The sequence below is a fragment of the Bubalus kerabau genome, chromosome 13, assembly GCF_029407905.1.
Source record: "Bubalus kerabau isolate K-KA32 ecotype Philippines breed swamp buffalo chromosome 13, PCC_UOA_SB_1v2, whole genome shotgun sequence".
Lineage (NCBI taxonomy): Eukaryota > Metazoa > Chordata > Mammalia > Artiodactyla > Bovidae > Bubalus > Bubalus kerabau.
The window spans coordinates 32,603,559-32,629,529 of NC_073636.1; the positions used below are offsets into that span (position 1 = coordinate 32,603,559).

General features: G+C 40.1%; 1 protein-coding gene across 2 annotated transcripts in view; it reads left to right on the top strand.

Moving 5' to 3' along the window:
• The first annotated feature begins 721 nt into the window (after window positions 1-721).
• The window catches only part of MRC1 (mannose receptor C-type 1), a 112,157-nt gene continuing 86,907 nt past the window's right edge, over window positions 722-25,971 (top strand). The window contains exons 1-4 of one of the 2 annotated variants that reach the window (XM_055543938.1): window positions 722-1,309; window positions 15,295-15,696; window positions 20,023-20,196; window positions 24,716-24,880. In XM_055543938.1, coding sequence (XP_055399913.1) covers window positions 1,249-1,309; window positions 15,295-15,696; window positions 20,023-20,196; window positions 24,716-24,880 — 802 coding nt within the window. In that variant the 5' untranslated portion in view covers window positions 722-1,248. The remainder of the gene's footprint in view (window positions 1,310-15,294; window positions 15,697-20,022; window positions 20,197-24,715; window positions 24,881-25,971) is intronic. The other variant, XM_055543937.1, reaches the window with a different exon arrangement.

A 25,971-nucleotide genomic window follows, 5' to 3' on the forward strand; every position in this document is an offset into this window, starting at 1 on the left:
TCTAATTATCGATATCTGCTTCAAAATGTTCTTAATTCATGCTTTACTTCTGAAAAATAACACAATAGATATGTAGGGTTAATATGATGGTTCATGAAAGATGTTTTCATTTCTTTAAAAAGAAATTATTCCACCTATCATGAAATGACCAAATGAGCAGACTTCCTCCTGGCAAGACGACCCCTGTAAACCTGAAGAGGATCACTATTGTTAAGGATGGGCAGTGGGGCTTTACTGCAAGTCCTGTCACTGTTTTCTCTGGATCTCTTAAGAACTTTCTAGAAAAAGACTTCTAGAACTTTCTCCTTCCTTTTACAACTGAGCTTCTTTCTTAAGCTTAGTCTCTATTTTACATTTCTTTTGGCTGAAAGGAACAAAGCTCCATATGAAGCCACTTTCGAAGCTTTCAAAGAAAAAAGGAAACTAAATGTTGAATATGGAGAGTAGGATGGGATCCATTTCAGCGCGTAAGAAGACATTTCCAGCAGAAAACTATCCTTTAAAAAATAGTTTATTATTTTAGATGTAATGCCATATTGGTATAATTCAGGATTTTTAAAATTTTCATTTTTGGAGGAGGGGCAGCATGTGGCATGTGGGAATCTTAATTTTCTTACAAAGGATTGAACCTGTGCCCGCTCTGTGTTGAAAGGCCAGAGTCTTAACCACTGGACTGCTAAGGAAGTCCAGAAAACTGTTCTCTTTATTGCCTGCCATCTCCACTACATTCCAGGGCTTGTCTGCTGAAGGTCCCCGGATTCAGCTGCTGCCCAGAGAGAATCTCACTTTTCCAGCCCAGGTAGTGGCCTCCAGCTTGCCCTCCCCCGCATCCAAGCAGAGCCGGGAGGTCCAGCGCTGTTTCACTTCCCCCCTTTCCCAGCAGGCCGGCCCTGGCTCCTGGGTTCTCACAGGCGCCCAGTCGCCTCCACCCTCTTCCTCATCTCTCTCCCACACGTGTCCCTCTCTCCCCTTCCTCTGTGTCTGCTCTTCTCAGAAGTTAGCTTACAAAGCAAAGTTGTAACTTTGAATTCCTGTTTTTCCAACCACCCTCATGTGACAGGATATCTCCTTATTGGAGGTTTTCCCTAATTTCAGAAGCCCTTTAAAAGTGGGCGCTTCCTCCACGCTCCTTTTCAGCTGGGCAGTTCTGAGAAGGGCGGAGCGGGCAGGGACAGCTGGGGGCTCACTGGCCTGGTCCTCCCCGCTCCCTTCTCCCCATCCGTGGAAGAAAAGGATAAACTCTGGACCATGAGGCCGTCCCCACTCCTGCCTCTCCTCTTTCTTCTTCCGGTAGCCGTGCAGCTCCTGGGTAAGTAGGCTAATGAGGTCTGAGCTTCCTGACTTGGGGCCTGGGGTCTATGATACCCCCTCCTTTGGGGGAGAGTGTTAAGGGATTCCTTCCACACCTGCGTGAGGAGGAAGCCGGGCTACAGCACCACCAGCTCTGCAGGAAGCTCCTCCGGGTTCCCAGGCCTGGAAGTTGGGGACTGGCAGGAGGCAGCGGCTCCTCCTCGGGTCAGGGGGGCTGCCTGATCTGAGCCCCTCAGAACCCTGCCTTCCTCTCACCTCTTCTCTCGTCTCCCACTGCCCCTTCGCTGCTATATATTCTTGGAGTGATTTCCGCTCCGGTTGGCGAATTATTGTTTTCATTTCCATCTAACTCTCAACCAATCTCTTCTGAGCGTTTTTGACCAAAATGAGGGCAGCGCTGGTGTCTCTCTTTATCGTGGGTCTAAGGATGGGTCACAGATAGTACCCCCCAAAGATCTCATGAGAGTTTTACAACTCATCTTTTTTCTGTGAATGCACCTTAAAAAAAATTTTTTTTTAAGTTGGAGTTGATTTATAGTGTTGTGTTAGTTTCAGGTGTACAGTAATTGGGATCAGTTATACATATACATACATCCCCTCTTTCTTTACAGTCTTTTCCCATATAGGTCATTACAGAGTATTGAGTAGAGTTCCCTGTGCTACACAGCACCTTCTTATTAGTTATCTGTTTTAGACATAGTACTGTGTATACCTCAATCCCAATCTCCCAATGTATCCCTACTCCCCATCCACCCCTTACCCTCTGGTAACCATAAATTTTATTTTCTGTTTCAGTGACTCTATATCTGTTTTGTAGATAAGTTCATTCGTATCCCCTTTTAGATTCCACGTGTAAGCAATAGCATATGATATTTGTCTTTCTCTGACTTACTTCACTCAGCAGTGAATGAAGCATTTTGATCAGTCCTAGTTTTTATTACCAGACAGTTCATCCTTAGATGTTCTACATAGATCCTTCTCTCAGTTCTAAGTTGTTCAAACTGATTTATTCCTATTCTTCCATCCCTTCCTTTTTTTTTTCTTGGAAATGGATGATAATTCATGAGGACCAGACTCAGAGCTTTCCAGAAGCCTGAAGACAGTATGAAGTCTCTCTCTTCTATTTCTTTAAACACATCTTGCTTTACCCTCGGAATGAGAGCTGAGAGCATCTGGAGGAATGTTTATTCCCAGATCTCTTTTGAGATGAAATAGATGGGATTTCAGCTTTGAAATTTTGTATTTCTGATCCCCTTTCATTTTTCGCAAATCAGCAAATACCACCTTGCCCAGCCTGTGCCAAGGGTGTTCCATGCCCTGCCAACATGTTGGAGGCAGGTGCTGGGGAGAGGGGATCATGGATGAGACAGAAACTCCTGACAACCAGGAAGCTTTCCAGGGAGAATGTTCAACCACAGAAAACAAATCGGCATGACCATGAAATAGCTGAGATGATAAAAACACAAGCAAAGGCAGTATAGTTTGTAAATGGACCCTGCTACTTAATTTCTTTGTGCCTTAATTATAAACTTTCTTAGTATATAAACTAAGAAGCATCATATTACTTGTCCCATCAGTTGTTGCAATGACTCAATGAATTAAACTATGTAAAATATTTAGAACATAGTATGACTCATAATAGTTACTAAATGTTAGCTATTCATAACCATGACTATTTTTTCCCCCATGGTAGCAATCAGTAGCTCAGTGAAAGCAGGATAATTAGCATTTAAAGGAAAGGTTTTCCAAGAAACAATACAGAGGAAGGAGTCCTGAAGTCTGAGGAGATATTTTCCCTGTTGTTTTTGTTTAGTCACTAAGTCATGTTTGCAACCCTATGGACTATAACCCTGCCAGGCTCCTCTGTCCATGGAATTTTCCAGGCAAGTATACTAGAGTGGGTTGCCATTTCCTTCTCCAGGGGATCTTCCTGACTCAGGGATAGAACCTGAGTCTCCTGCATTTGCAGGCGGGTTCTTTACCACTGAGCCACCAGGGAAGCTCTTATTTAACCTGAGTCCTGGCTACAAAGCACATCTCTTAGTGAGTAAGGAGAAGGGTGACGGGATAGCAGGCTCCATATCACTCTGGTCTTCATCTTGAAAGACTGTCTTGTGCAAGAGGATTAATATATTCTTCGTGACCCCAAAGGTTAAAACTAAGACCAGTGACAATCTTCTAAAGGTTTCACTGTCTCAAATAGAATGTTCTGCGTAGCAGAAAGTTTTCTCTCACTAAAGGTCTTCAGAGGAGAAGGCAATGGCAGCCCACTCCCGTACTCTTGCCTGGCAAATCCCATGGACCGAGGAGCCTGGTAGGCTGCAGTCCATGGGGTCGCTATGAGTTGGACACGACTGAGCGACTTCACTTTTACTTTTCACTTTCATGCATTGAAGAAGGAAATGGCAACCCACTCCAGTGTTCTTGCCTGGAGAATCCCAGGGACTGCGGAGCCTGGTGGGCTGCCATCTATGGGGTTGCACAGAGTCGGACACGACTGAAGCAACTTAGCAAAGGTCTTCAGACAGACCCTGAATGAGACCTGTACTCTAACCTGGCAATGGAAACATCATTGGCCACATTATATAGCCATGTTTAAAAAGGTAAAAAAAAAAAAAACAACAACAAACAAAAAACAGGTGACACTGATTTTATGATATGTTTTATTTAACCCAGTGTATCCAAAATATTATTAGTCAACATTCATCAATATAAAGCTTACTGGGATATTTTTACATTCATTTTTTTTTTTAAAACTTTGTGTGTTTTTGTTTTTTTTTTTTTTGAGTATAGCCAATTAATAATGTTGTGATAGTTTCAGATGGACAGCAAAGGGACTTAGCCATTCTCTCCCATACTCCCCTCCCATCCAGGCTGCCACCTCACATTGAACAGAGTCCCCTGTGCTATATAGTAGGACCTTGCTGGTTATCCATTTTAAATACAGCAGCATGTACATGTCTATCCCAAGCTCCCAAACTATCCCTTTAGATTGGTGTTAATACTAATCTAGGATGTCTTTGAGGAACAGTTGCCCACTGACCGCTCCCTTACTAGTTTTCATAAAATTTTCTGTTAATATTTATATTTTCCTTTCATTCTCTCATTTATTCCTTTATACATGTGACTTGTTTTGGTACCAGATTTAACACATACTTTCTGACACTGTTGAGCAAAACCAAGTTTTTGTCCTCTTTCTTTCTTCAGCTGTTCTGATAGTTGTCTATTTTTCTTGTTATTGTCCCAAATGACTTCTGATTTTTTTCTCTGATTCTGCGTTGGAGACCTGTCGGTGTAGGATATTGCAGATACAGGTGAGAAGACAGTTGCTTTGTTGTGTGACATTTCAGCACCTTCTTAGGTTGTTGGACCTAATTTCTAGGTAGGAAGAATCACTGCTGGTTAAATGTGAGTGTTAAAGAATTAAATACACTTAAAGTAGGTCAGAAGGAGAAAGACAAATACCATATAATATCACTTATGTGTGGAATATGAAGTATGAACCAAATGAACTCATCTATGAAACGGAGACAGACTCACAGACATAGAGAAGAGACTTGTGGTTACCACGGGCAGGGGTAATGAGGGAGGGATGGACCGGGAGTTGGGATTAATAGATGCAAATTATTATATAGAGAATGGATAAACAGCAAGGTCCTACTGTATGGCACCGGGAGCTATATCCAATGTCCTGGGATAAACCATAATGGAAAAGAATATGAAAAAGAATGTATATATGTATAACTGAGTTACTGCTGTACAGAAGAAACGAACAGAACATTGTAAATTAACTATACGTCAATAAAATATATTTTTAAAAAACAAAATACGGAAGGCAACCTGTAAGGGAGAAAAAAAAGAATCAAACACACTCAACCTCAGTTATAGACAAAGACCCTGTCTTCAAAGGGACGTGGAGATCACAGTGATGACAAGTATTCCTGAAACCTGGTTTCTGACACTGAATCTTGAGCAGCTGAAGGAGAACCAGGAGGTCACAGAGCCACTAGGGGAGTTGAACAGAAGGAATGTAGCCTTTTAAGTGGTGTGTTGTTTGCATGGCAGAGAAGGAACAAAACTGCTATCAATGTGAGAATAACAGGGTCCTCTTGCCTCCTGGTAAGCATCAAGCTCTGTTGAATGGAAACATCATATAGTTACACTGATCCATAGAGGGAACTCATGGAAATCAGGTAATAAAATTGAGAGCAGAAGGAGATAGGAAGGCAAATACCCTTTGAAAAAGAACTGAAACTGGCATAGGAGACATTGTAGGATGTGCATGTGTGCTCAGTTCTTCTATTGTGTTGGACTCTTTTTTTTTTTTAATTTTATTTTATTTTTAAACTTTACATAATTGTATTGGTTTTGCCAAATATCAAAATGAATCCGCCACAGGTATATGAACCCATGGACAGTAGCCATCTAGGCTCCTCTATCCATGGGATTATCCTGCCGGGAATACTGGAGTGGGTTGCTATTACCTCCTCTAGGGGATTTTCCTAACCCAGGGATCAAACCTGTATCTCCTGTGGCGCTTTGGCAGGCAGATTCTTTATCACTTGAGCCACTGGGAAGCCCCTTACTGTGTGACAGATTCTTCTGATTATAAACCAAGTTAAGGTTACAGAGCCCTTTCAGATCCTTACCCACTTCAATTAATTGCTTTCAGATCCTTAATCAGATCCTTACAACAACCCTATGAGAAGGGTTGAAAGTGAAAGTGAAGTTGCCCAGTCGTGTCTGACTCTTTGCGACCCCATGGACTATAGCCCACCAGGCTCTCCATCCATGGAATTTTCTAGGCAAGAGTACTGGAGTGGGTTGCCATTTCCCTCTCCAGGGGATCTTCCTGACCCAGGGACAGAACCCAGGTCTCCCGTATTAGAGGCAGATGCTTTACAGTCTGAGCCATCAGGGAAGCCATGAGATGGATTGGTTGGGTGTTATTAAAGTCATCCACCTTTTACTACATGAAAGGCTCAGAAGTCAGCTAGCCAGTAAGGACCTGACCAGTTCTTAATTGTGGTCTTCTGGTTCTGAGGCTAAGAAGATGTAATTTACTAGCTGGAGCATATTGATCAGGAAAGACATAAACGTGCTTCAAAACAGCAGTATGTCAAAAAGGGGATTAGTCCCTCTATTTGGATCAATTATTTAGATTTTTCACTTGGAGATGGGAAAGGGGACAGTAACCTTTGAGGGTTCACTATCTGCAAAATGATTTTCTGGGTGCTTTGCTTAAATTATCTGTAAATATATATATCTAAATATTTCTAAAAAATATTTAGAAAATTTCCAGCAGCTCTATCAGAGAACATTATTATCCCATTTGACAGATCAGGAAAGTGAGGCTAGAATGATTAATTTAACTGAGGCAACACAGCTAGGACTTGGTGGAACCAACATTTGATTGCAAGTTTGCTGGCCTGCAAACACATGCTTCTTTCCACCACATCACATGGGAACTCTGGGGTCTCTATCCTTCTGTCTGTGTCTTTACAACAGTTCTCTGTTTTTTTCTAGTTTCATCTTGCTCTGGACCATTTCACATTGCCTACCATACTGATTTTCCCCAGCTAATGATAAGAATATACTAATATGCATCAAGCAATTTCTGTGTGTCAGGAACTGTTCTCAGCGCTGTGTTTAGATGATCTAATTTGAATCTCACACGACCAGCAGGTCCTGTACTTTCCTCCTCATTCTTCAGGGGGAAAAGGCAGCACAGAGTAGTTTAGATACTTGAGTAAGGTCACTCAGTAAGCAGTAGCGCTCCAATTATGTTACAGTCAGGTGGACACAATGCATAAAAATTAATTTGCCTGGTTATGAGTGGAAGAAGAAAAATTGTGTAGTCTCAGCTTCTTACCTACATGTTTTGCTTGTCTTGAAGTTGGCAGAGAGGCTGGATTTTTGAGGTTGAAGATCAGGAGAGAAAGGGAAGGATGGTGAATGAAGTGGCAGCTGAGAATGGAATCCAGCATATAAGTCTGGGATCAGCAGGTGGCAGGAGAGCTCCTGAGATGGGAGTGAATGTCCAGGAAGGGAGTAGGTATTCCTATCTTTAGGGAGGGAGGCAGGAAGTTGGCAGTGTTCCTTACTTACTCCCAGACTGTTTTCTCCTTGAGGTCATAGTCCGTATTGGATTAATACTTGCACCTCCCCCAGTAGCCTAATTGTTGTTGCTGTTGTTGTTTAGTCTCTAAGTCGTGTCTGACTCTTGGGACCCCATGGACTGTAACCTGCCAGGCTCCTCTGTCCATGGGGTTTCCCAGGCAAGAATATTGGAGTGAGTTGCCATTTCCTTCTCCAGTAGATCTTCCTGACCCAGGGATCAAACCTGTGTCTCCTGCACTGGCAGGCATATTCTTTACCACTGAGCCACTTGGGAATCCCCAATAGCCAAATGCAGTGACTTTAATTGGTAGGTTCTCTGGATATTTGATGAATGAATGAAGGATCTAAGAGGAAAATAAAATCATTTTCAATTTTTTCTTTATCCTTTTGTTCAGTATCACTAAACCTAATCATGTGATCCTTAGTTTCCCCCTTGCCCCCAGCAATTGTTATAGTTTGTGTGTGTGTGTGTGTGTGTGCGCACGCGCGCGTGTGTATGGTAGTGATGGGTTAGTCCCTCAGTCATGTCCGACTCTTTGTGACCTCATGGACTGTAGTTCACCAGGCTCCTGTGTCCATGGGATTCTCCAGGTAAGAATACTGGAATGGGTTGCCATTTCCTTGTCCAGGGGATCTTCCCAACCTAGGGATTGAATTTGGGTCTTCTGCATTACAGATAGATTCTTTACTGACTGAGTCTCTAGGGAAGTCCTTGTGTATAGTAAATGCATAATAAATATTTATTTTTAACTAATACATTTACATAAATAAATATTTATTAGCTTAATTTCAGTTCTTTGGAGACACACTTGTGGGGTGTACTGTCACTGACAGGGGCTAATGAACAGATTCTTGGTTTGGTTGACTCAAGATGGTGACCTCTGACAATGACTTGACAATGACTTGACTTGACCTCTGACAGTGACTTTTTTCCCAAGACTGGGAAAAATCTTGGGAAAAACTGGCTGAGGAGGGCGCTGTGAGACCAGGGTGGGTGAAGGAGCAAGTGAGCCCTGTGGGCAGATGAGCTCAGCCTTCCAGGGTACCCTGGGTGACAAGGTAGAATGTATGTCTCAGAATCATCCTTTCTTGGTGTAAGGATTAGGGCTGTTCATTCCTCCAACACCCACTGGTCACTAGTGAAGGGCTGCTTCTAGGAGGTGTTCATTCTCTGACCCTTCTGGTCTTTGCAGTGGGTGAAGGAGGCTCTGATGGTCCAAAAAACGTCCCCAGGCCCAGAGATGTGGGGCTGCCCCTGGGGAGTGGAGCCGGTACTCACTGAAGTAGCAAAAGGCAAGAGAAATAAATGGGTTTCTGGCAGCATCCACTACAAAATACCCATTTACTTTCCTCTTATCCAGCTTCCCTTTCTTCCACAAGTTATTAGCTTTTATGTTTTCATGTCAGTGTTTTATTTATAGATGGTGGGGAAAGCCTAAATATGTATAAGGAAATACAGCCTATGACAGTTATATCTCTAAATTGTCACCTTTAATAACCTCACTTTCTTTGCCAGTAAATTTGGAAATTTGAACTTCCCTGGTAGCTCAGTTGGTAAAGAATCCTCCTGCAATGCAGGAGACCCCAGTTTGATTCCTGGGTCAGGAAGATCCACTGGAGAAGGGAACGGCTACCCACTCCAGTATTCTGGCCTGGAGAATTCCATGGACTGTATGGGGTTGCAAAGAGTCATACATGACTGAGTAACTTTTACTTTCACTTTGAAAATTTAATGACTTGCTTAGTGTTATCATTTAAAACAGTTAAAATGTGCTTAAAAGAACATTTGTACCCGTGATGTTAGATATCCAGGCTTTGGCCATTTTTTAAAATTGAATTTTATTGAAATATAGTTGTTTTGCAATGTTGTGTTAGTTTCTGCTGTTACAGCAGAGTAGGCCAGCCATGTGTATCCATATGTCCCCTCTTTTTTGGATTTCCTTTCTATTTAGGTCACCACAGAGAATTGAGTAAAGTTCCCTAAGCTATATAGTAGGTTCTCAAAAGTTACCTATTTTGTACACAGTAGTGTATACATGTCAATCCCAGTCTCCCAATTCATCCCACCCACCTTCCCTTTCCCGTGCTGGGGTCCATACATTTGTTCTCTACATCTTTGTCTCTGTTTTGTAAATAAGATCATCTATACCATTTTCCCTAGATTTCACATATGTGCATTAATATATGATATTTGTTTTTTTTTTCTTTATGAGTTACTTCACTCTGTATGATAGTCTTTAGGTTCAGCCTTGGTGGCTCAGATGGTTAAAGAATCCGCCTGCAATGCAGGAGACCCAGGTTCGATCCCTGGGTTGGGAAGATCTCCTGGAGAAGGGAATGGCAACCCACTCCAGTATTCTTGCCTGGAGAATTCCATGGACAGAAGCTATAGTCCGTGGGGTCACAAAGAGTTGGACATAACTGAGCAGCTAACACTTTCACAGGCCCATCCACATCTCCACAAATGACCCAACTTCATTCCTTTTTATGGCCAGACTTCAGGCATTTTTAACCTGAGACATTGCGTGGAAACTTCTTTCCTAAATGCAGTCTGACTTTTTATATTTCTCCCCTTGAGGTGTGGGCTCTGTATATCAGGGAACTGGTCTCTAGTTTGTCTTTACATTGTCACCAGCAGGGTGCCTGATATCTATTTGTTGAAAAATAAAAGATTAGTAAGACTGAGTTAAGATGGATGGCTGGTTTCATCAATTCGGTAAATACATTTCTGATGTATAAGTACCATCTATTCTCATTTGTTCAGCTTCACAATATTTCTGTTACAAAAACATAGTATAGACAACAAAAATTAAGTGTTTATCCAAATACAACATTGGTCTGGTTCATAGTGACAGAAATGCCATAAGCTGTCTTTTGGTCAAGGTCTTGAATCACTTTCAGAGGAAGACAGATGACATTTTAAATCAGAGACATTGCACAGAGACAGTGATACAAGCAAAACTCACATGTTGACGCGTCAAGGAGAAGAATAACGTATGAACACAGGATCATAAAGTGATAATTTTACATTTCCTCTTATTGTCTGGCAGAAGCAAGATCAAACTTGCACTGCTTCCTAGTGTCCAAGATACATAAAGGAAATAAGAAGAGATAAGTTTGTATTGAAATAGAAGCTTTTCATTTGCAAGTACTTCTGTTATAAACATTTATAAATTGCTCTTTGGGAAAAATAAACTTTCAGGGTAAAAAGTCATATGAAATAGGTCCATCATCTTGAATCAAGCATTAAATAAGAGAAAGTACCTGGGTTAACAGTCAGGAGATGCTTCAAATTTAATAACTATTCCCTTATTCATTCAACAGATACTTGTTGAGGGCCTATTATGCTCTGAAAAGAGAGAATATGGTGATGGATTGGAAAGATAAGTCTTTCTACTCAGGGAATTTACATTCCAGTAGGGACACAGATAAAAAAGTAAACAAAATTTTAAGAATATATATTTTAAAGTGGTTATTAATATTATATAGAAAATAAAAGAGTAAAATTAGAGTTGTTAGCTCACTAAGGAGTTGGCAATTGAGTTAGAACCTTAATGAGTGTCTCAAGAAAAGGGAACTTGAAATACGGAGTCTGTAAAGTGAAAATGAGCTTCAAGTTTTTGAGGAACGGAAAGGCTTTGTGGCTGGGAGGTGGTGAGTGAGAGCAAGGGTGGGAGGAGGTGAGAGTAGGAGCAGCTCCCCTGGATGGTGTCACATCTAGTGAGCTGTGACATGGAAACTGGAGGGTTTTGTTCCTGTGTATTCAGTGGTCCTTGTGAAGAGTTTACACTTGGGAAGAGATATGGTGAAAAACAAAATCTCTTCCATCCTGGAAAACCTCTCCCCAAAAGAAAAAGAAAAAATAATTTTATTATTGAATAAGTATTCAAGCAGAATGTGACATGTATTGGTAATCTACTAAAGAGACTGCAGAAACAGAGAAATTTGACCCTTTTATATGGCCAAGTAGAAATATTTCATGGCATCAAGTAGATTTTGCAGTCTGGGGTCAGGTGACATGTTAAGCCTGTCTCACCCAGGAAACTGGGAGATCAGGCATTATCGCTAATGATTCCATTTCAAACAGAGGAAAATCAGGGCAAGACCATGGTGGCTTGGTCCGGGGTAAGGTAGTGGAAATGCAGAGAAAAGACTGGCTTAGGGAATATGTATTAGTTGGGTTCTCCAGAGAAACAGAACCAATAGAATGTGTATGTGTGTGTCCACCTCTGCCTCTCTCTCTGTCTATGTACCTATCTCTCTACCTATCCTCTATCAATATTTTTTGGGAGAGATTTATTTTAAGGAATTGCCTCATGCAGTTGTGGATGCTGACAAGTCCAACATCTACAGGGGTGGGTTGGCATGTTGGTAGCTCAAGAAAGAGTGGATATTGCAGTTCAGGTCCAAAGATAGTCTAGAGATAGAATTTCCACTTCTCTGGGTGACCTCAGCCTGTTTTCTCTGAAGGCCTTCAGCTGATTAGATGAGGCCCACCCACAGTATGGGGTATAATCTGCTTTACTAAAAGTCTACTGATTTAAATGTTAATCTTCTAGAACTAGAACAAAAAACAAAAAACTTCCACAAACAACCTTCAGAGCAACATCCAGACAAGTGTTTGACCAATAAGTTTGATCCTATGGCCCAGCCAATTTGACACATAAAAGTAACCATTGTGGTACATTTTTGAAGAGAGCCAACAGATTATAATTTTGTCCTAGAAAGTGAAGGAAAGCTGAGAATCTAGATGGCTCCTAGGTCTTTGGCTTGTAGATCTAGATGGATGATGGTGCCATTAATAAAAAAGAATATTGGATGTTGCCATCATAGTTAAAGTTAAGATGGAGCTACAGATGAAAATTAAATACATGAAGTAAAACTCAAGGAAGTATAAAAACCTCTGAAAGAGGAATTCTATTCTTGCATAAAGACTTCTAAAGACCTTACTTTAAATGGCTGGTTACCAGCTGGTTGGTTGACTGAATTTAGACAGTAAGTGTTGGCCACTCAACAATACGATCAAATGACTGAAGTAGAAGGTGGAAGATAGATTCCGTCAGGATGGTACTAAGCAAAACTATGTGTAATGTGGAAGAGAAGTCTAGAGAAGAAAACAATAGGTGCAATGGCCAACACAAATTAAATGTAAAGGTCAGTATAGATGAGTCTACAAATATCTATGGCGACATTTTCATAGTTCAGTACCCTTTTAGCCAGATATAAATTTTTGTATGGTACATTATCCATTTAAAGAACATTTTATCTTCCTATTTCCTGGGTTTTCCTGTGTGAGTAAAACACAATACTATTAAAATTTTAATTGTATTACCAATGCACAAAGTTACTTGTGTTGCCACACAAAGATCAAACTTGGGAAGGACTTCAGTTAGATGGGAGGAGATTGCGTTGACACTGCATGTTCTGTTGACAGACGTCAACTCCAGATATGCCAACAGAAGCAGATGTTCTGAATTCAGGCTCTAGTGAGTCCCGATTCCAAGAAGTGGAACCAGCAGACATGCGGAACCCAGCCAAGGAATCTAGGCAGAGGTTCAAAGTAGCTCTGAATTAGGAACCCAGGCAAGACAGAGGCAGGAGGTCTCTACCAAGTGTAGACAAGAGCAGATATGGCAAGAGAACATAATCTTTTGAGGCAAAGATCTATTATGACCTCAAAGTTGATGGTCCAAGACTGATCTCAGAGTGTGAGTGTTGCCAAGCCACAGGGATGTTGAGGACAGTAAATAGAATTTCGCTTGTGAAAGTGCTTTGTAAACAGCAAAGGGCTCTCTTAGTGATACTATGATTATTTGATAGTTTCACTGGGATGACCTGATTAAAATTGGGGTTAGCTGATGTAAACTATTGTATAGAGGATGGATAAACAATAGATTCTACTATATAGCAGAGGGAACTATATTCAATATTCTAGGATAAACCATAATGGAAAAGAATGTAAAAAAGACTATATATATGTATAACTGAATCAGTTTGTTGTAGCAGAAATTAACACAATATTGTAAATCTATTTGTTGTTCAGTTGCTAAGTTATGTCTCACTGTTTGTGACCCCATGGACTGCAGCATGCTAGGCTTCCCTGTAAATCAACTTATACTTCAATGAATGAAAAAAATAAAGTTGAAATCAAATGTAAAAAAAATTAACAAGCTCATTTAGCCAAACCCTCAAACATCTGTAATACTATACTAGCTCACTTTGAAAGAAGCTCTTAAGTAGAAGGAATTTACTCAAACTTCACAAAAAGTGTTTAATTTATATTTGTGCCCCCCAAATAGTTAATTCCTTTCATTTGTCTATTAAAAAATAGGCAAAAAAGAAAACCTTTAAACGATCAAACTTGAATTCAATTGTGATTTAAAGGATAAAAATGTGCTTACTAGCTCCTTTTATTCTTTTCTTTTTTGGCAAGAGGAAGTTGAGTTTTGCCAGATAGCAGCTATGTACTACAAGAATAAACCATGTATACATATTTATTTAAAGTACCAACCCCAAGTTGCAAGCATAAAAAAACACTGTTATTGGTAAAGTTTCTCTTATAAATATTACCTTAAACAATATAAAAACGTAACGTACTCAACCTTTACTGCAAACTTCACAAATTATTACACTTTTCAAATGCATTTTGTATCATTTTTTAATACAAAGGTCAAGTTGAATATGTCAATGAAACGACAGATACTAGATGTCTGAGGTGCCAACTGTTGGATGGGAAACAAAACAGAAAAGCTCTCTAGTTGCCCAGACCGGGGCTACCCAGCAGACTGTTAGCTCACAGATTTGCTGGCCATTAAATGAAGGTAAAAATTCCTAAAATAAAATTGTTTTTCTAGACACAGGAAACTTTCCCAGTGTTAGAATAATTGTGTATCAGTTCAGTTCAGTTCAGTTCAGTCGCTCTATAGGTTTCATCTATCTCAAAGAGGCTAAGGGTAGTCAGACTTCAAAATTCTGTTCTAGGACACAGAAATATTTAATTTTATACTTTATTGTGTTTATCTCCAAGTTTGTTTTTTTCAGATGAGTGTTATTTCTTCTTCTATTACCTATCTTTTATGTTTGTGCCTGCTTGTATTTGTGCTTAGTCGTGTCCAACTCTTTGCAACCCCATGAACTGTAGCCTGCCAGGCTCCTCTGTCCATGGAATTCTCCAGGCAAGAATATTGGAGTGGGTTGCCATTTCCTCCTTAAGGGGATCTTCCCGACCCAGGGATCGAACCCGTGTCTCTTGCATCTCCTGCATTGGCAGGCAGATTCTTCACCACTGTGCCACCTGGGAAGCCCCCTTTTATGTTTGCTGCAGCTGCTGCTGCTAAATTGCTTCAGTTGTGTCCGACTCTGTGCAACCCCAAGCATTTGAGCCTTTTCATAAGGTTCCTTGTCCAAAAACTAGGACATCCTGAAGATTTCCAGTTAATTACTGGCAGCTGGCAGCCATGTACTCCTGAGAGAGGACCCTCAACCCAGTCTTTCCAGCTTCAGGGACCCTTCTGGAGGAGCCGAGGTGGCCCAGGCAGGGTCAATTTCATCCTTTTTCTTGTGATCATAGGTCTTTAAGGGAAATGGAAAAATTGAGAACTTATTTTTCTTTAACTTTTTATTTTATAACTAATAAACACTGTTGTGATAGTTTCAGGTGGACAGCAAAAGGACTCAGCCACACATACACATGTATCCATTCTCTCCCAACCCCCCACCCCCAGGCTGCCATATGACATTGAGCAGAGTTCCCTGTGCTATACAGTAGGTCCTTGTTATCTATTTAACATTAAGAACTTTTGAACTAAAATATTGCCTTCATCCTATGTGTCCACTTAAACACCCTTTCTCTTTTTTTAACAGACACTAGGCCATTTTTAATATACAATGAAGATCACAAGCGTTGTGTGGAAGCATTAAGTCCCAGTGCAGTCCAAACTGCAGTTTGCGACCCGAACAATGAAGCTCAGAAATTCCGATGGGTGTCTGAATCCCAGATCATGAGCGTTGCACTTAAATTATGCTTAGGGGTACCATCAAAAACTGATTGGGTTCCTGTCACTCTGTATGCCTGTGACTCTAAGAGTGAATTTCAGAAATGGGAGTGCAAAAATGACACGCTCTTAGGAATCAAAGGAGAAGATTTATTTTTTAACTATGGCAACAGACAAGAAAAGAACATTATGCTTTACAAGGGATCAGGTTTATGGAGCAGATGGAAGATTTATGGAACCACTGATGATCTGTGCTCTAGAGGTTATGAAGGTAAGAAGCTTGGAATTTTTTTTCTTTTGTCTTTCTGTCCATTTTTTCTCATCCTCTTATTTGAGAACTAATTCAAGAAAATAAGCATATTCTTGTTCAGTCTGTACTAGAAATATTGATTGCTTTTGAATTTGGAATGATTGTGTGTTCTGTGAGTGAATAAATGCAGTTAAAAAGTCCTGAGTGATACTTTAGCTATTTGTGATTAATGGGAAGACATTACTTTTAACTTTTGCTAAAATTTTTCCTAACAACTATTATTGTTTTTGGAAATTACTTTTCACTGTCATCTTTAATTCAGAGTTTTGGATTTAATACTGTGTGATTGTCATGATAAATGAATGTAACCAAATGTTTCTTTTCCTTTGGTTTAAGTCATCTCTAAACAAATGATCTATGGAAACACATTTTTTAATAACTCAGATTGCATGAAATCTTGACATTGACAGTTTGGGTTTCTAAATGTTTCTAATTTATTTGTTACCTTATGGGTATTTAGAAACATTATATAATAATCAGAAAATTAGCAAAGCTGAGGCATTGGCTTGTAAATTAACCTTTAGCATGTTTAGTCTGCTATTTTAGAAAGTGATAGCAACCAGTGGACAGAAAATTACTTTATATGTAGTTGGTTCCTTTAGCTCTTCAAGGTGAAATAAAATCAGAGTATCTAGTCTTCTCTTGCTGCTGCTAAGTCATATCAGTCGTGTCCGACTCTGTGCGACCCCACAGACGGCAGCCCACCAGGCTTCCCTGTCCCTGGGATTCTCCAGGCAAGAACACTGGAGTGGGTTGCCATTTCCTTCTCCAATGCATGAAAGTGAAAAGTGAAAGTGAAGTCGCTCAGTTGTGTCTAAGTCTAGCGACCCCATGGACTGCAGCCTTCCATGCTCCTCCATCCATGGGATTTTCCAGGCAAGAGTACTGGAGTGGGTCACCAGTGCTAGGCCAAATTTCATTTTCTGGCAGCCGCACAGAAAAAAATAAAACAAAAAAAAAGAACTTGAAGTCCTTTACAAAGGCCTCTTGAGTCAGACGATGATGTAGCCACATTCTAGGATGGGTCATTTGGTTGTTGTGTAGTGCTATCTAGAACATCCTCAAGGTCAGAGAAAGAGTTTGCCTTTTGGGACTAGAGATTAACCTGTTTCCAAAGTTACTATGTTACTGAGGCTGCAAAGTTTGGTTGAACTGGTCTGATGGCAGCTATGCAGGGCATCAGAGTTCAGTTCTTTGCGAGATGATGATTTATCAGCTTTCCATTTTCCTTCTATGTTCTATAAAGAGAAAAACAAAGTAGGAATTAAAGAAGAGTGAGGAAGAGGGCTCAGAAAAAAGTTATCCTGAGGTCTTTTTCGAAAATAATGTAGATTTAGAAAGTATGTGAGAGACAACCAAAGTAGCATAGCATTTCAAGAGAAACTTGACGGATAGTTGTAGGGCAGGACAAAGGTGAACTAAACGTTGACTGAGTCAAATTCCACAGATAGGACAATAGTTCTAATTGAGGAATTCAACACAAGGAAGTTTCGTGCTAAAAGATGGGAATTCTCAATTTATTTTAAAAGATATCACTGAAGTTCTACAATCCCCTTCCCACTCCCTGCCCACACTTTCTGATCTTCTGTTTGCTTTCAGAAAAATATGAATAGGATTTAAGACAGTGGTTCTCAAATTTTAACGTGATTAAGAAACATCTGGAGAAATTGTTAAAAATACAGATCCCAAGGTCCTCCCTCACTAGATTTCAAATTAGCATATTGGGGGAAGGGCCTAGGGATCTATTGAATTATTTTTACGAACACCTAGGTGGTTGGATACAAATAGTCCCTTGACCGAACTTTGCATACTCCCTAACTCTCTCCCAGTACGTAAGGTATTCCTGCTAGATGATCTAGCCTTTCAGAGAGATCTTGGAATCCATTCATTGGAATATATGTTAGAAGTAAAGACAAGGCAGAGAGGATGTATGGAGATTCTTTGTCGCTCTAAAAAAGATTTGGGGAGGAATACTGTCTGAGACCAAAGATTTAATTTTGAGTAATAGAATTAGATTTTGTAGATTTGAAAGCATCTGAGGATTGTCTGGAAGAGTGGACCACAAGAGGAAGAGGCAATGAGTGCTGTGTCATGAGTTGTTAGTGAAGTTGGCCTCATCAGTGCTTTGTTTAATAAATCAAGTTAGGGACTAGTGGACAACACTGCGCTTCTACTGCAGGGAGCGTGGGTTCAATCCCTGGTCAGAGAACTAAGATCAGCATGCCCTGTGGTGCGGCCAAAATTTTTAACAAAATAAATACATTGAATTAGTCCTTAAAAAGCCATTTTTGATTGGCATTTATAAGTTGAGCTCTGAAAATTCCCTGGCTGCTTTAATAAGCAGTGAGACTAGCCCTAGGTAGTCTTTATCACGTTTGCTGCTGCTGCTGCTGCTGCTAAGTCGCTTCAGTCGTGTCCGACTCTTTGCGACCCCATGGACTGCAGCCTACCAGGCTCCTCCATCCATGGGATTTTCCCAGCAAGAGTGCTGGAGTGGGGTGCCATTGCCTTCTCCATTATCAGGTTTACTTCATACAAAAGAGCAATGACATAATTATTACAAATCCAGCATATTTTTATACAATCTATGATTTGGAAAAATAGTCCTATAACTTAGTGGGGCCAAATTTAGAATCACATTTTAAACTTACTAACAGCTAGGTGGCTCAGACAGTAAGACGTCTGCCTACAATGCAGGAGACCCGGGTTCAATCCCTGGGTAGGGAATATCCCCTGGAGAAGGAAATAGCAACCCACTCCAGTACTCTTGCCTGGAGAATCCAATGGATGGAGGAGCCTGGTGGGCTACAGTCCATGGGGTCGCAAAGAGTTGGACACGCCTGAGTGACTTCACTTTCACTTTTCAATTGGGAAAAAAGTAATTTTGAGGGAATTGAAAATAAACCTAGCTTTTAAGGTAGACTGGATAAGTATGAATAAAGGAAAAGGAAAAGAGGTAAGTCATTTATTTTTGTCGTGCTCTTTATGTACATTGAGATTCCCTGATAGCTCAGTTGGTAAAGAATCTGCCTGCAATGCAGGAGATCCTGGTTCAATTCCTGGGTTGGGAAGATCTGCTGGAGAAGGGATAGGCTACCCACTCCAGTATTCTTGGGCTTCCCTTGTGGTTCAGCTGGTGAGCCACAGAATCCGCCTGTAATGTGGGAGACCTGGCTTCGATCCCTGGGTTGGGAAGATCCCCTGGAGAAGGGGAAAGCTACCCACTCCATATTCTGGCCTGGAGAATTCCATGGACTGTGTAGTCCATGGGGTCACAAACAGTTGGACACGACTGAGTGGCTTTCACTTCACTTTACTTATGTACAGTAGGTGCCATGCTATGTGCTTTACAACTGTTATATTATCTAAATAACTTTTAAGATGTCTTTAAAGAATTTTTTAAAGTCATAGATCTATGAAACAATTAGGAAAAGAGTATTCTTATCTAGAAAAAATTCTGAATATCAACTGGTCACAAGAGACTAAATATTTCAGTATAGAAGATTATTATCTCCCAGAGTTAATCTGAACGTACTGGAGAATTTAGCTACATGGGTGGTTTGGTTCTTAATGGAGATGTGACCTTCTCTAATCCTTTTGGCTTAAGCCAAACCGTAATCCACAATGGTTCTATATTTGTTTCAACTTCCTTTTCTAGGTAAACCTAGAGCTTCTCATTTTGATCTGTTTGGACCCCTTTTTTTTTTTTTTTTGAAAAAGACAAATATTGATGATAGATAGTATCTAACGGTTTTGAGTGCTTTTTTCCATGATGCGAATCAGAGATTTATATGAGAATTCCTACCCTTTCTTGGCCATTGTTGAGGGACTTGAGTGGAATGTGTCTTGGTAGGAGTGGTTGGAGGGGACTGAAGTTTTGACTTTGTGTTTGGGTTCCATGGTTATAAGGTTATTTTTCAATCTAGAGATTCAATAATTATCCAACTTCAACCAAGAGGAAGGATAGCCTTTTCTCTATTTGGAGGAAAGGCAGAAGTCAAAGTTGGCAGTAGAGCTGACTACTTTTGGCTTGCGAGAGCAAAGAGGAAAACCTATTGCCAAAGACAGCGGAACAGAAGCGGTACTAGAGTTGTTCCTGAGGACACACTGCTGTATGAGCAAAAGACAGGGGTCGAGAGGGAATGGAAATACAGGGGAATTCCCTGTGTGGGGCATGAGGTGTCATTAGAAGAGTAAGACCAGTTCTTACAGTAACCTTCTGATTGGGAAGTCAGTGTTCAGGAGATTCACATCATTTCTAAGTGCAAGTCGGTGTGTCTCTTCTAGCCATGTACACACTCCTGGGCAATGCCAATGGGGCAACCTGTGCCTTTCCATTCAAGTTTGAAAACAAGTGGTATGGGGAGTGCACAAAGGCTGGACGATCCGACGGCTGGCTGTGGTGTGGAACTACTACGGATTATGACACGGATAGGCTCTTTGGATATTGTCCATTGAAGTGTAAGTAACTTTAAGACAATTTTGGCATATTTAATATGGCAACCTAGTGATAAAACCTTGTGTATTTTTTTTGCTTTTTTCCTTTTTTTCCTTTATGTGATTTCTCATTTATTATCTCAGATCATACACCAGCACAACCCTGTACAGATGTCACTGTCCCCATTTTCTCATGGAGAGAGCGATCTGTATTGGTTAAAGACCACAACTCACATCTTCTGACATTTTCACTAAATACTTCTTCTCTTTACATTCCACTGTTACTGTCAGTTATTTTCTAAGACTTTAAGGCAAATTATATGGTATATGATACAGTATATACTTAATACCAGAGGTGGTCATTCCATTTTCCAACCCCCCAGTGGTTTACCTTTACTAAACTATAGATCAAAAATAAAATTTAAGCAATGCTACAGCATGAAGTTTGATAGAGAGAGAGATGTGAGGGATGCCTGAATTTTGTGTCAATGTAATGAAAAGGGTTCCTTACTGTGAAAATGATAGTAATGCTACTCTTCTTAAATTCAGTTTAAAAAGAGTTATCATTTAATTTAACATAGTTTCAATGGAAGTGAGTTATGTCTATGCTTGAAGGGGTTCTAAAATGAAAATATTAGTCTTATTGGAATGATGCAAAATAAGTTGCACTGTATTATATTGATAGGAGGGGCCATCAAAATGCTTGGTGTCCTTTCCATGCTCAAGAATCTGTTAAGAAGCAGGGCAGTGGGAGTTCCCTGGTAGTCCAATGGTTAAGACTCTATGCTTCCACTGCAGGGGGCATGGGGTTCTGTTCTTGGTTGGGGAACTAAGATTCCACATACGACACCATTCAGCCAAAAAACAAAAAAAGAAAGCAGGGTAGCAGACTTTGGGTGGGATGGAGGAGGGCATTTGTGTTGGAAGGCAGAGAGAGGGGTGAAAAATGCAGAGAGACAAGAGTTCTTTGCTTCCCTTTCCATTACACCTCTTGCTGCCAGCTGCTCTCATCCTTTCCTTCCCCCTGAACTTCTTACTCTTGCTAATTCAGATTCTATGGAATCAGAGCTCCTGTTTTCTGCTCTCCTGCCAAGGGCTGGGTGCATGGGCAGAGCCTCAGAGGCAGTCTGGGGTGTTGTGAGACCATTTGCATGGTAAGAGTGTTGCTTACCACTAAACTTTCAGGACTACACATCCACCTACCATCACAGTATTCCAAGGATTATTGTGAAAAAAACAGTCCAGTTTACAAAAGTATCTTAGTTTGTAAAGCCAAAATTCAAGAGTCGTGTTTATTTACCTCTTTTTTGATTTTTAATTCCTAAAAATCACAGTAAAAATTAATTTGATTTCTCAGCCCCTTAGATTATTGCAATTCCCCTCTGGGTACAGTCCCTCTCTTCTGGTTGAGCACACACAAAACCTCACAGTCTTCCTGTGTTCATAGTGGAACCACTCTCCCATTCTTGGGTGAGGTAAATGCATTTCTCTTTTATGATAACCTTTATTTATTTAATTTTTTTAAAGATATTTTTACATGGACCATTTTTTAAAAGTCTTTATTGAATTTGTTACAATATTGCTTCTGTATTACATTTTGATTTTTTCTTGGCTACAAAGCATGTGGGATCTTAGCTTCCCTATCAGAGATTGAACCCACATTCCCTGCATTGGAAGACAAGTATTTTAACCACTGTATTCCCAAGGAACTCCCCTATAACTAAAGGTTTGATTCCCATGAAAGTTGATTGATGTCTGATCTCTGTATTAGAAGATTTGCTGTCTGAAAACTAAATTTAACCTTTTTCCTCCCATAAGATAAAGCAGTATTTGTTTTCCAGTTATGGAGGAGCATCTTTGTCCTGGACTTTGCAGGAATAGTATTTTCTAAATCTGTTATCATGTAGTGTCTTGGGGCTACAGATCTCATGGGTCCAGCTCAACATCTTACACTTATACGGTGTTGACAGATGTGTTGTTGGTTGTACGTATGATTTAATGAATCATTAAGTGGAAGACAAATGGTGAGCCAGTAATCATTAAAAAAAAAAAAAAAAGCACAAAAAGTGAAAACTCACCACCTTGGCTAGACGTGCATTGGAGGGATAAACTGAGTATCTTCTAGAATAAGTTTTTAGTCTCATTGATTCCAATTTATGTCTTAAAGCAAACTATATATTTTTTCCAGTTAACTATAAAAGAGAAATTACTGTAGAAATTTAAAACACTTTTGATTTCAGCATGCATTATGATTTTAAAGAACCTTTTATACAATTTATGCCTTTCTTAAAGAGTTTTGCAGTTTCCCAAACTATTTCATTGTCCTTGCTTTGTGTTTCTTTCAAAAGAGCATTTTATTTTATGTTAGCCTTCAACTAGCAGATTCAATCCAGGAAGATGAGGTCCCAGCTATTGACCTAGTGACATTTCGTATATGCTCTTCATTGTCCTTTTTATTGTTTATGGTAATGTTTTCCTTCTATTTAGACATTTATTTTCAAGTATCAGGGCAACAGGAAAAGGAAAAGCCCCCTTTCTCTCAGTTCCTCATAGCTTGCAATTTTAGTTTTCAGTATCTGTTGTGCTGGTTTACTGTGGGAATTTGTACAATTTGGGGAGATAGAGGGTCAGCAAACCTATGCATTCATTGAGAAATAAGTTTTAGTTCCCTGATTTAAAATGAAAAATATTCTTTCTTTAAATGAAGAGAAAAGTCTTGTATTTTTTCTTTGCTCATTTATATCCCTTTTCTTCATTCCTAGATGAGAAAATCATCCCCCCTTTTTTTATATTTCACACTTTCTACCACAATACAAGCCAAACCTCCAAGTTTCTAAAAATATTTATTTAAAATAGCTTCCTCTTCAAATAAACCTCAAATCAGTCTCGTTTGAATCATCTCACTTACATGGAGAAAATTCCATTTACACATTAAACTAGTAAGATCTCAAATTACATTAAGTTAAATTTAACATTACTAACTCAAATTTATTTTTATATAAAAATATAATGATTTTATAGTTAAAACATCTTAGAAATGTCTCTGCTGTTGCCCAGATGAACTGTTGACATATTTATCTTCCTCTTTAGTGTTTCATGGACCTTAAATTTCATATCATACTGTGTGGTAAGTGTATGAAAAAGGTCACTTCCTTGTCAGATACAAAGAATTGCAATTATATGCATATATAAAGTGTAGTCTATATGTGTATATAGAGAGTAAGCTATATACATATATAGTGTAGACTGTATGCAATATATGACGTTGGCTATATGCATATGAATGGAGAAGGCAATGGCACCCCACTCCAGTACTCTTGCCTGGAAAATCCCATGGACGGAGAAGCCTGGAAGGTTGCAGTCCATGGGGTCACTGAGGGTCGGACACAACTGAGCGATTTCACTTTCACTTTTCACTTTTCACTTTCCATTTTCATGCATTGGAGAAGGAAATGGCAACCCACTCCAGTGTTCTTGCCTGGAGAACCCCAGGGACGGGGGAGCCTGGTGGGCTGCCATCTATGGGGTCACACAGAGTCGGACGGGACTGAAGTGACTTAGCATAGCATAGCTTCCCTTGTAGCTCAGTTGGTAAAGAATCTGCCGGCAATGCAGGAGACCAGGTTCAATTCCTGGGTCAGGAATATCCACTGGAGAAGGAAATGTCAACCCACTGCAGTGTTCTTGCCTGGAGAATCCCATGGACAGAGGAGCCAAGTGGGCTACAGTCCATGGGGTCTCAAGAGTTGGACACAACTTAGCGACTAAACCACCACAATGTGTAATATATTCTAGAGATAAGAAAATGAGACTCCAGAAGCTATTGATTTAATTAAAGATCAAATCATGAGTGAGTGACAGAGCCTGGAGGCAAGTTCTGCTCAGTCTGTAGAATCCATGGCCTTTGCCTGTAATGCCTGTGTTTTTGGTCTAAAAAGACCAAACTAGAATGTGCAGGTGACATATACATTGACGCAAGAAGACATATTTATTTTCTCTTCTCTTTCTTGTTTTTCTAGATTAAGGAAGTTGGGTTGTTATCTCTATTCTTTTTTTTTTTTTTTTAAAGAACCACACATTTATTTGGCTACACCGCATCTTACTTGAGGCATGCCGGATCTAGTTCCCTGACCAGGGGTTGAACCCGACCGAGTTCAAGTCCCTTGCACTGGAAGTGAGTCCCTTAGCCACCAGATCACCAGGGAAGTCCCTGTTACCACTGTTCTTAATCTTTGTATTTGCCTCACTTCTCAACTCATCTGACCCCTAGCATCCTAATGGAAAAACAGACAAATATCTTTCCTTTCTTTCTTAAGGCACATGAAAGAAATGCAATGCGGTGGATCTTTGGAAAATTCCCCATCTTCATTTCAGAAGTCAAGACAATTTCATAGTCACTTTAAACCTAAGTAAAAGAAAGAATAAAAGGAAAAGAAATACAATGTTTTAGGCGTTAGTACTACCAAGATTGTTTAAACAATATTGTTCCCTGAAAATCCTTTCCCTGGGTAATGTAATCAATTCCTTTTGGCTTCTTTTGCAGTTGAAGGCAGTGAAAGCTTATGGACTAAGGATCCATTGACCAGCATTTACTATCAGATAAATTCCAAAGCTGCTTTAACTTGGCACCAGGCGAGGAAGAGCTGCCAACAACAGGATGCCGAACTCTTGAGCATCACAGAGATACACGAGCAGACATACCTGACAGGTAATGATGTGAAATGAAAACAAAGTTGTGAGGTCATGATTGTTGTCTTTCTATGTGTGCGTGCATGCTCAATTGCTCAGTTGTGTCCAACTCTTTGCGACCCCATGGACTGCCAGACTCCTCTGTCCTTGCAATTTTCCAGGCAAGAATACTGGAGTGGGTTGCAGTTTAACTTAAAAGCAGATAGCACAAATAATTATAGATATCATGATCGAGTCAGTCCTAAACAGATGGTGCAGAAGGCATGACAAATGTGAAACCTGTAAAAGACACCTGAAGTGACAAATAGGTTTTGTCTCATGACCCAACTTTTTAAAATTTGTTTACTTTTTAATTGAAGGATAATTGCTTTACATAATTTTGTTGCTCTCTGTCAAACATCAACATGAATCAGCCATAGGTATACATATGTCCCCTCCCTCTTGAACGTAGCCAGCTTTCTTCTATTAGTTGTGACAGTGTCTGGAACCTGTGCTGAGAAGGATTCTGAGGATTAATCTGGGCTCAGAGTAGAAGATGCCATGATCAGTTAGCAATGTTTTAGACACAAGACATGGGTGCCAGACAGGTCAGGTATTCTAGGTGTAGCCTCAAGTCAGTGGTTTTCCATTAGCATTGAAGAATTTACTCCCACCACAAACAGGGACAAGAGCTGGTTTTTTTTTTTTTTTTGACCTCCTAGCTCTCAAATTCCCAGACTACTGGTTTTCAGGTCTTACTGTTTCTACAATTTTTTTTTTTAAGCATTTGTTTATATGTGAAAATGAAAAGAATTAGTCTTTGCTTGAGATGAGAAGTTCTGTTTTAACTTCTGTAATCCACACTCGGGGAACAGAGAGATCAGGACCAGAAATAAGTATGAGATTAAGAGCATCCCCCATTTCCTGCTCTAGAATCTCTCCTCTCATTCACCTTGACCCTGCTTCTAGCTTAATCTATCTCTGTTCCAGTCACCACCATGTTGAAAAAACCCTTAGTGGCTTCTCGTTTCTTATCAAATAATTAACAACACATCTTTGCCTGACTTCCAAGGGCTGTCACCTGTCCACTGAGTGCTGCTCCCCATTGTGCTTTTCACAGTCTTGACAAAA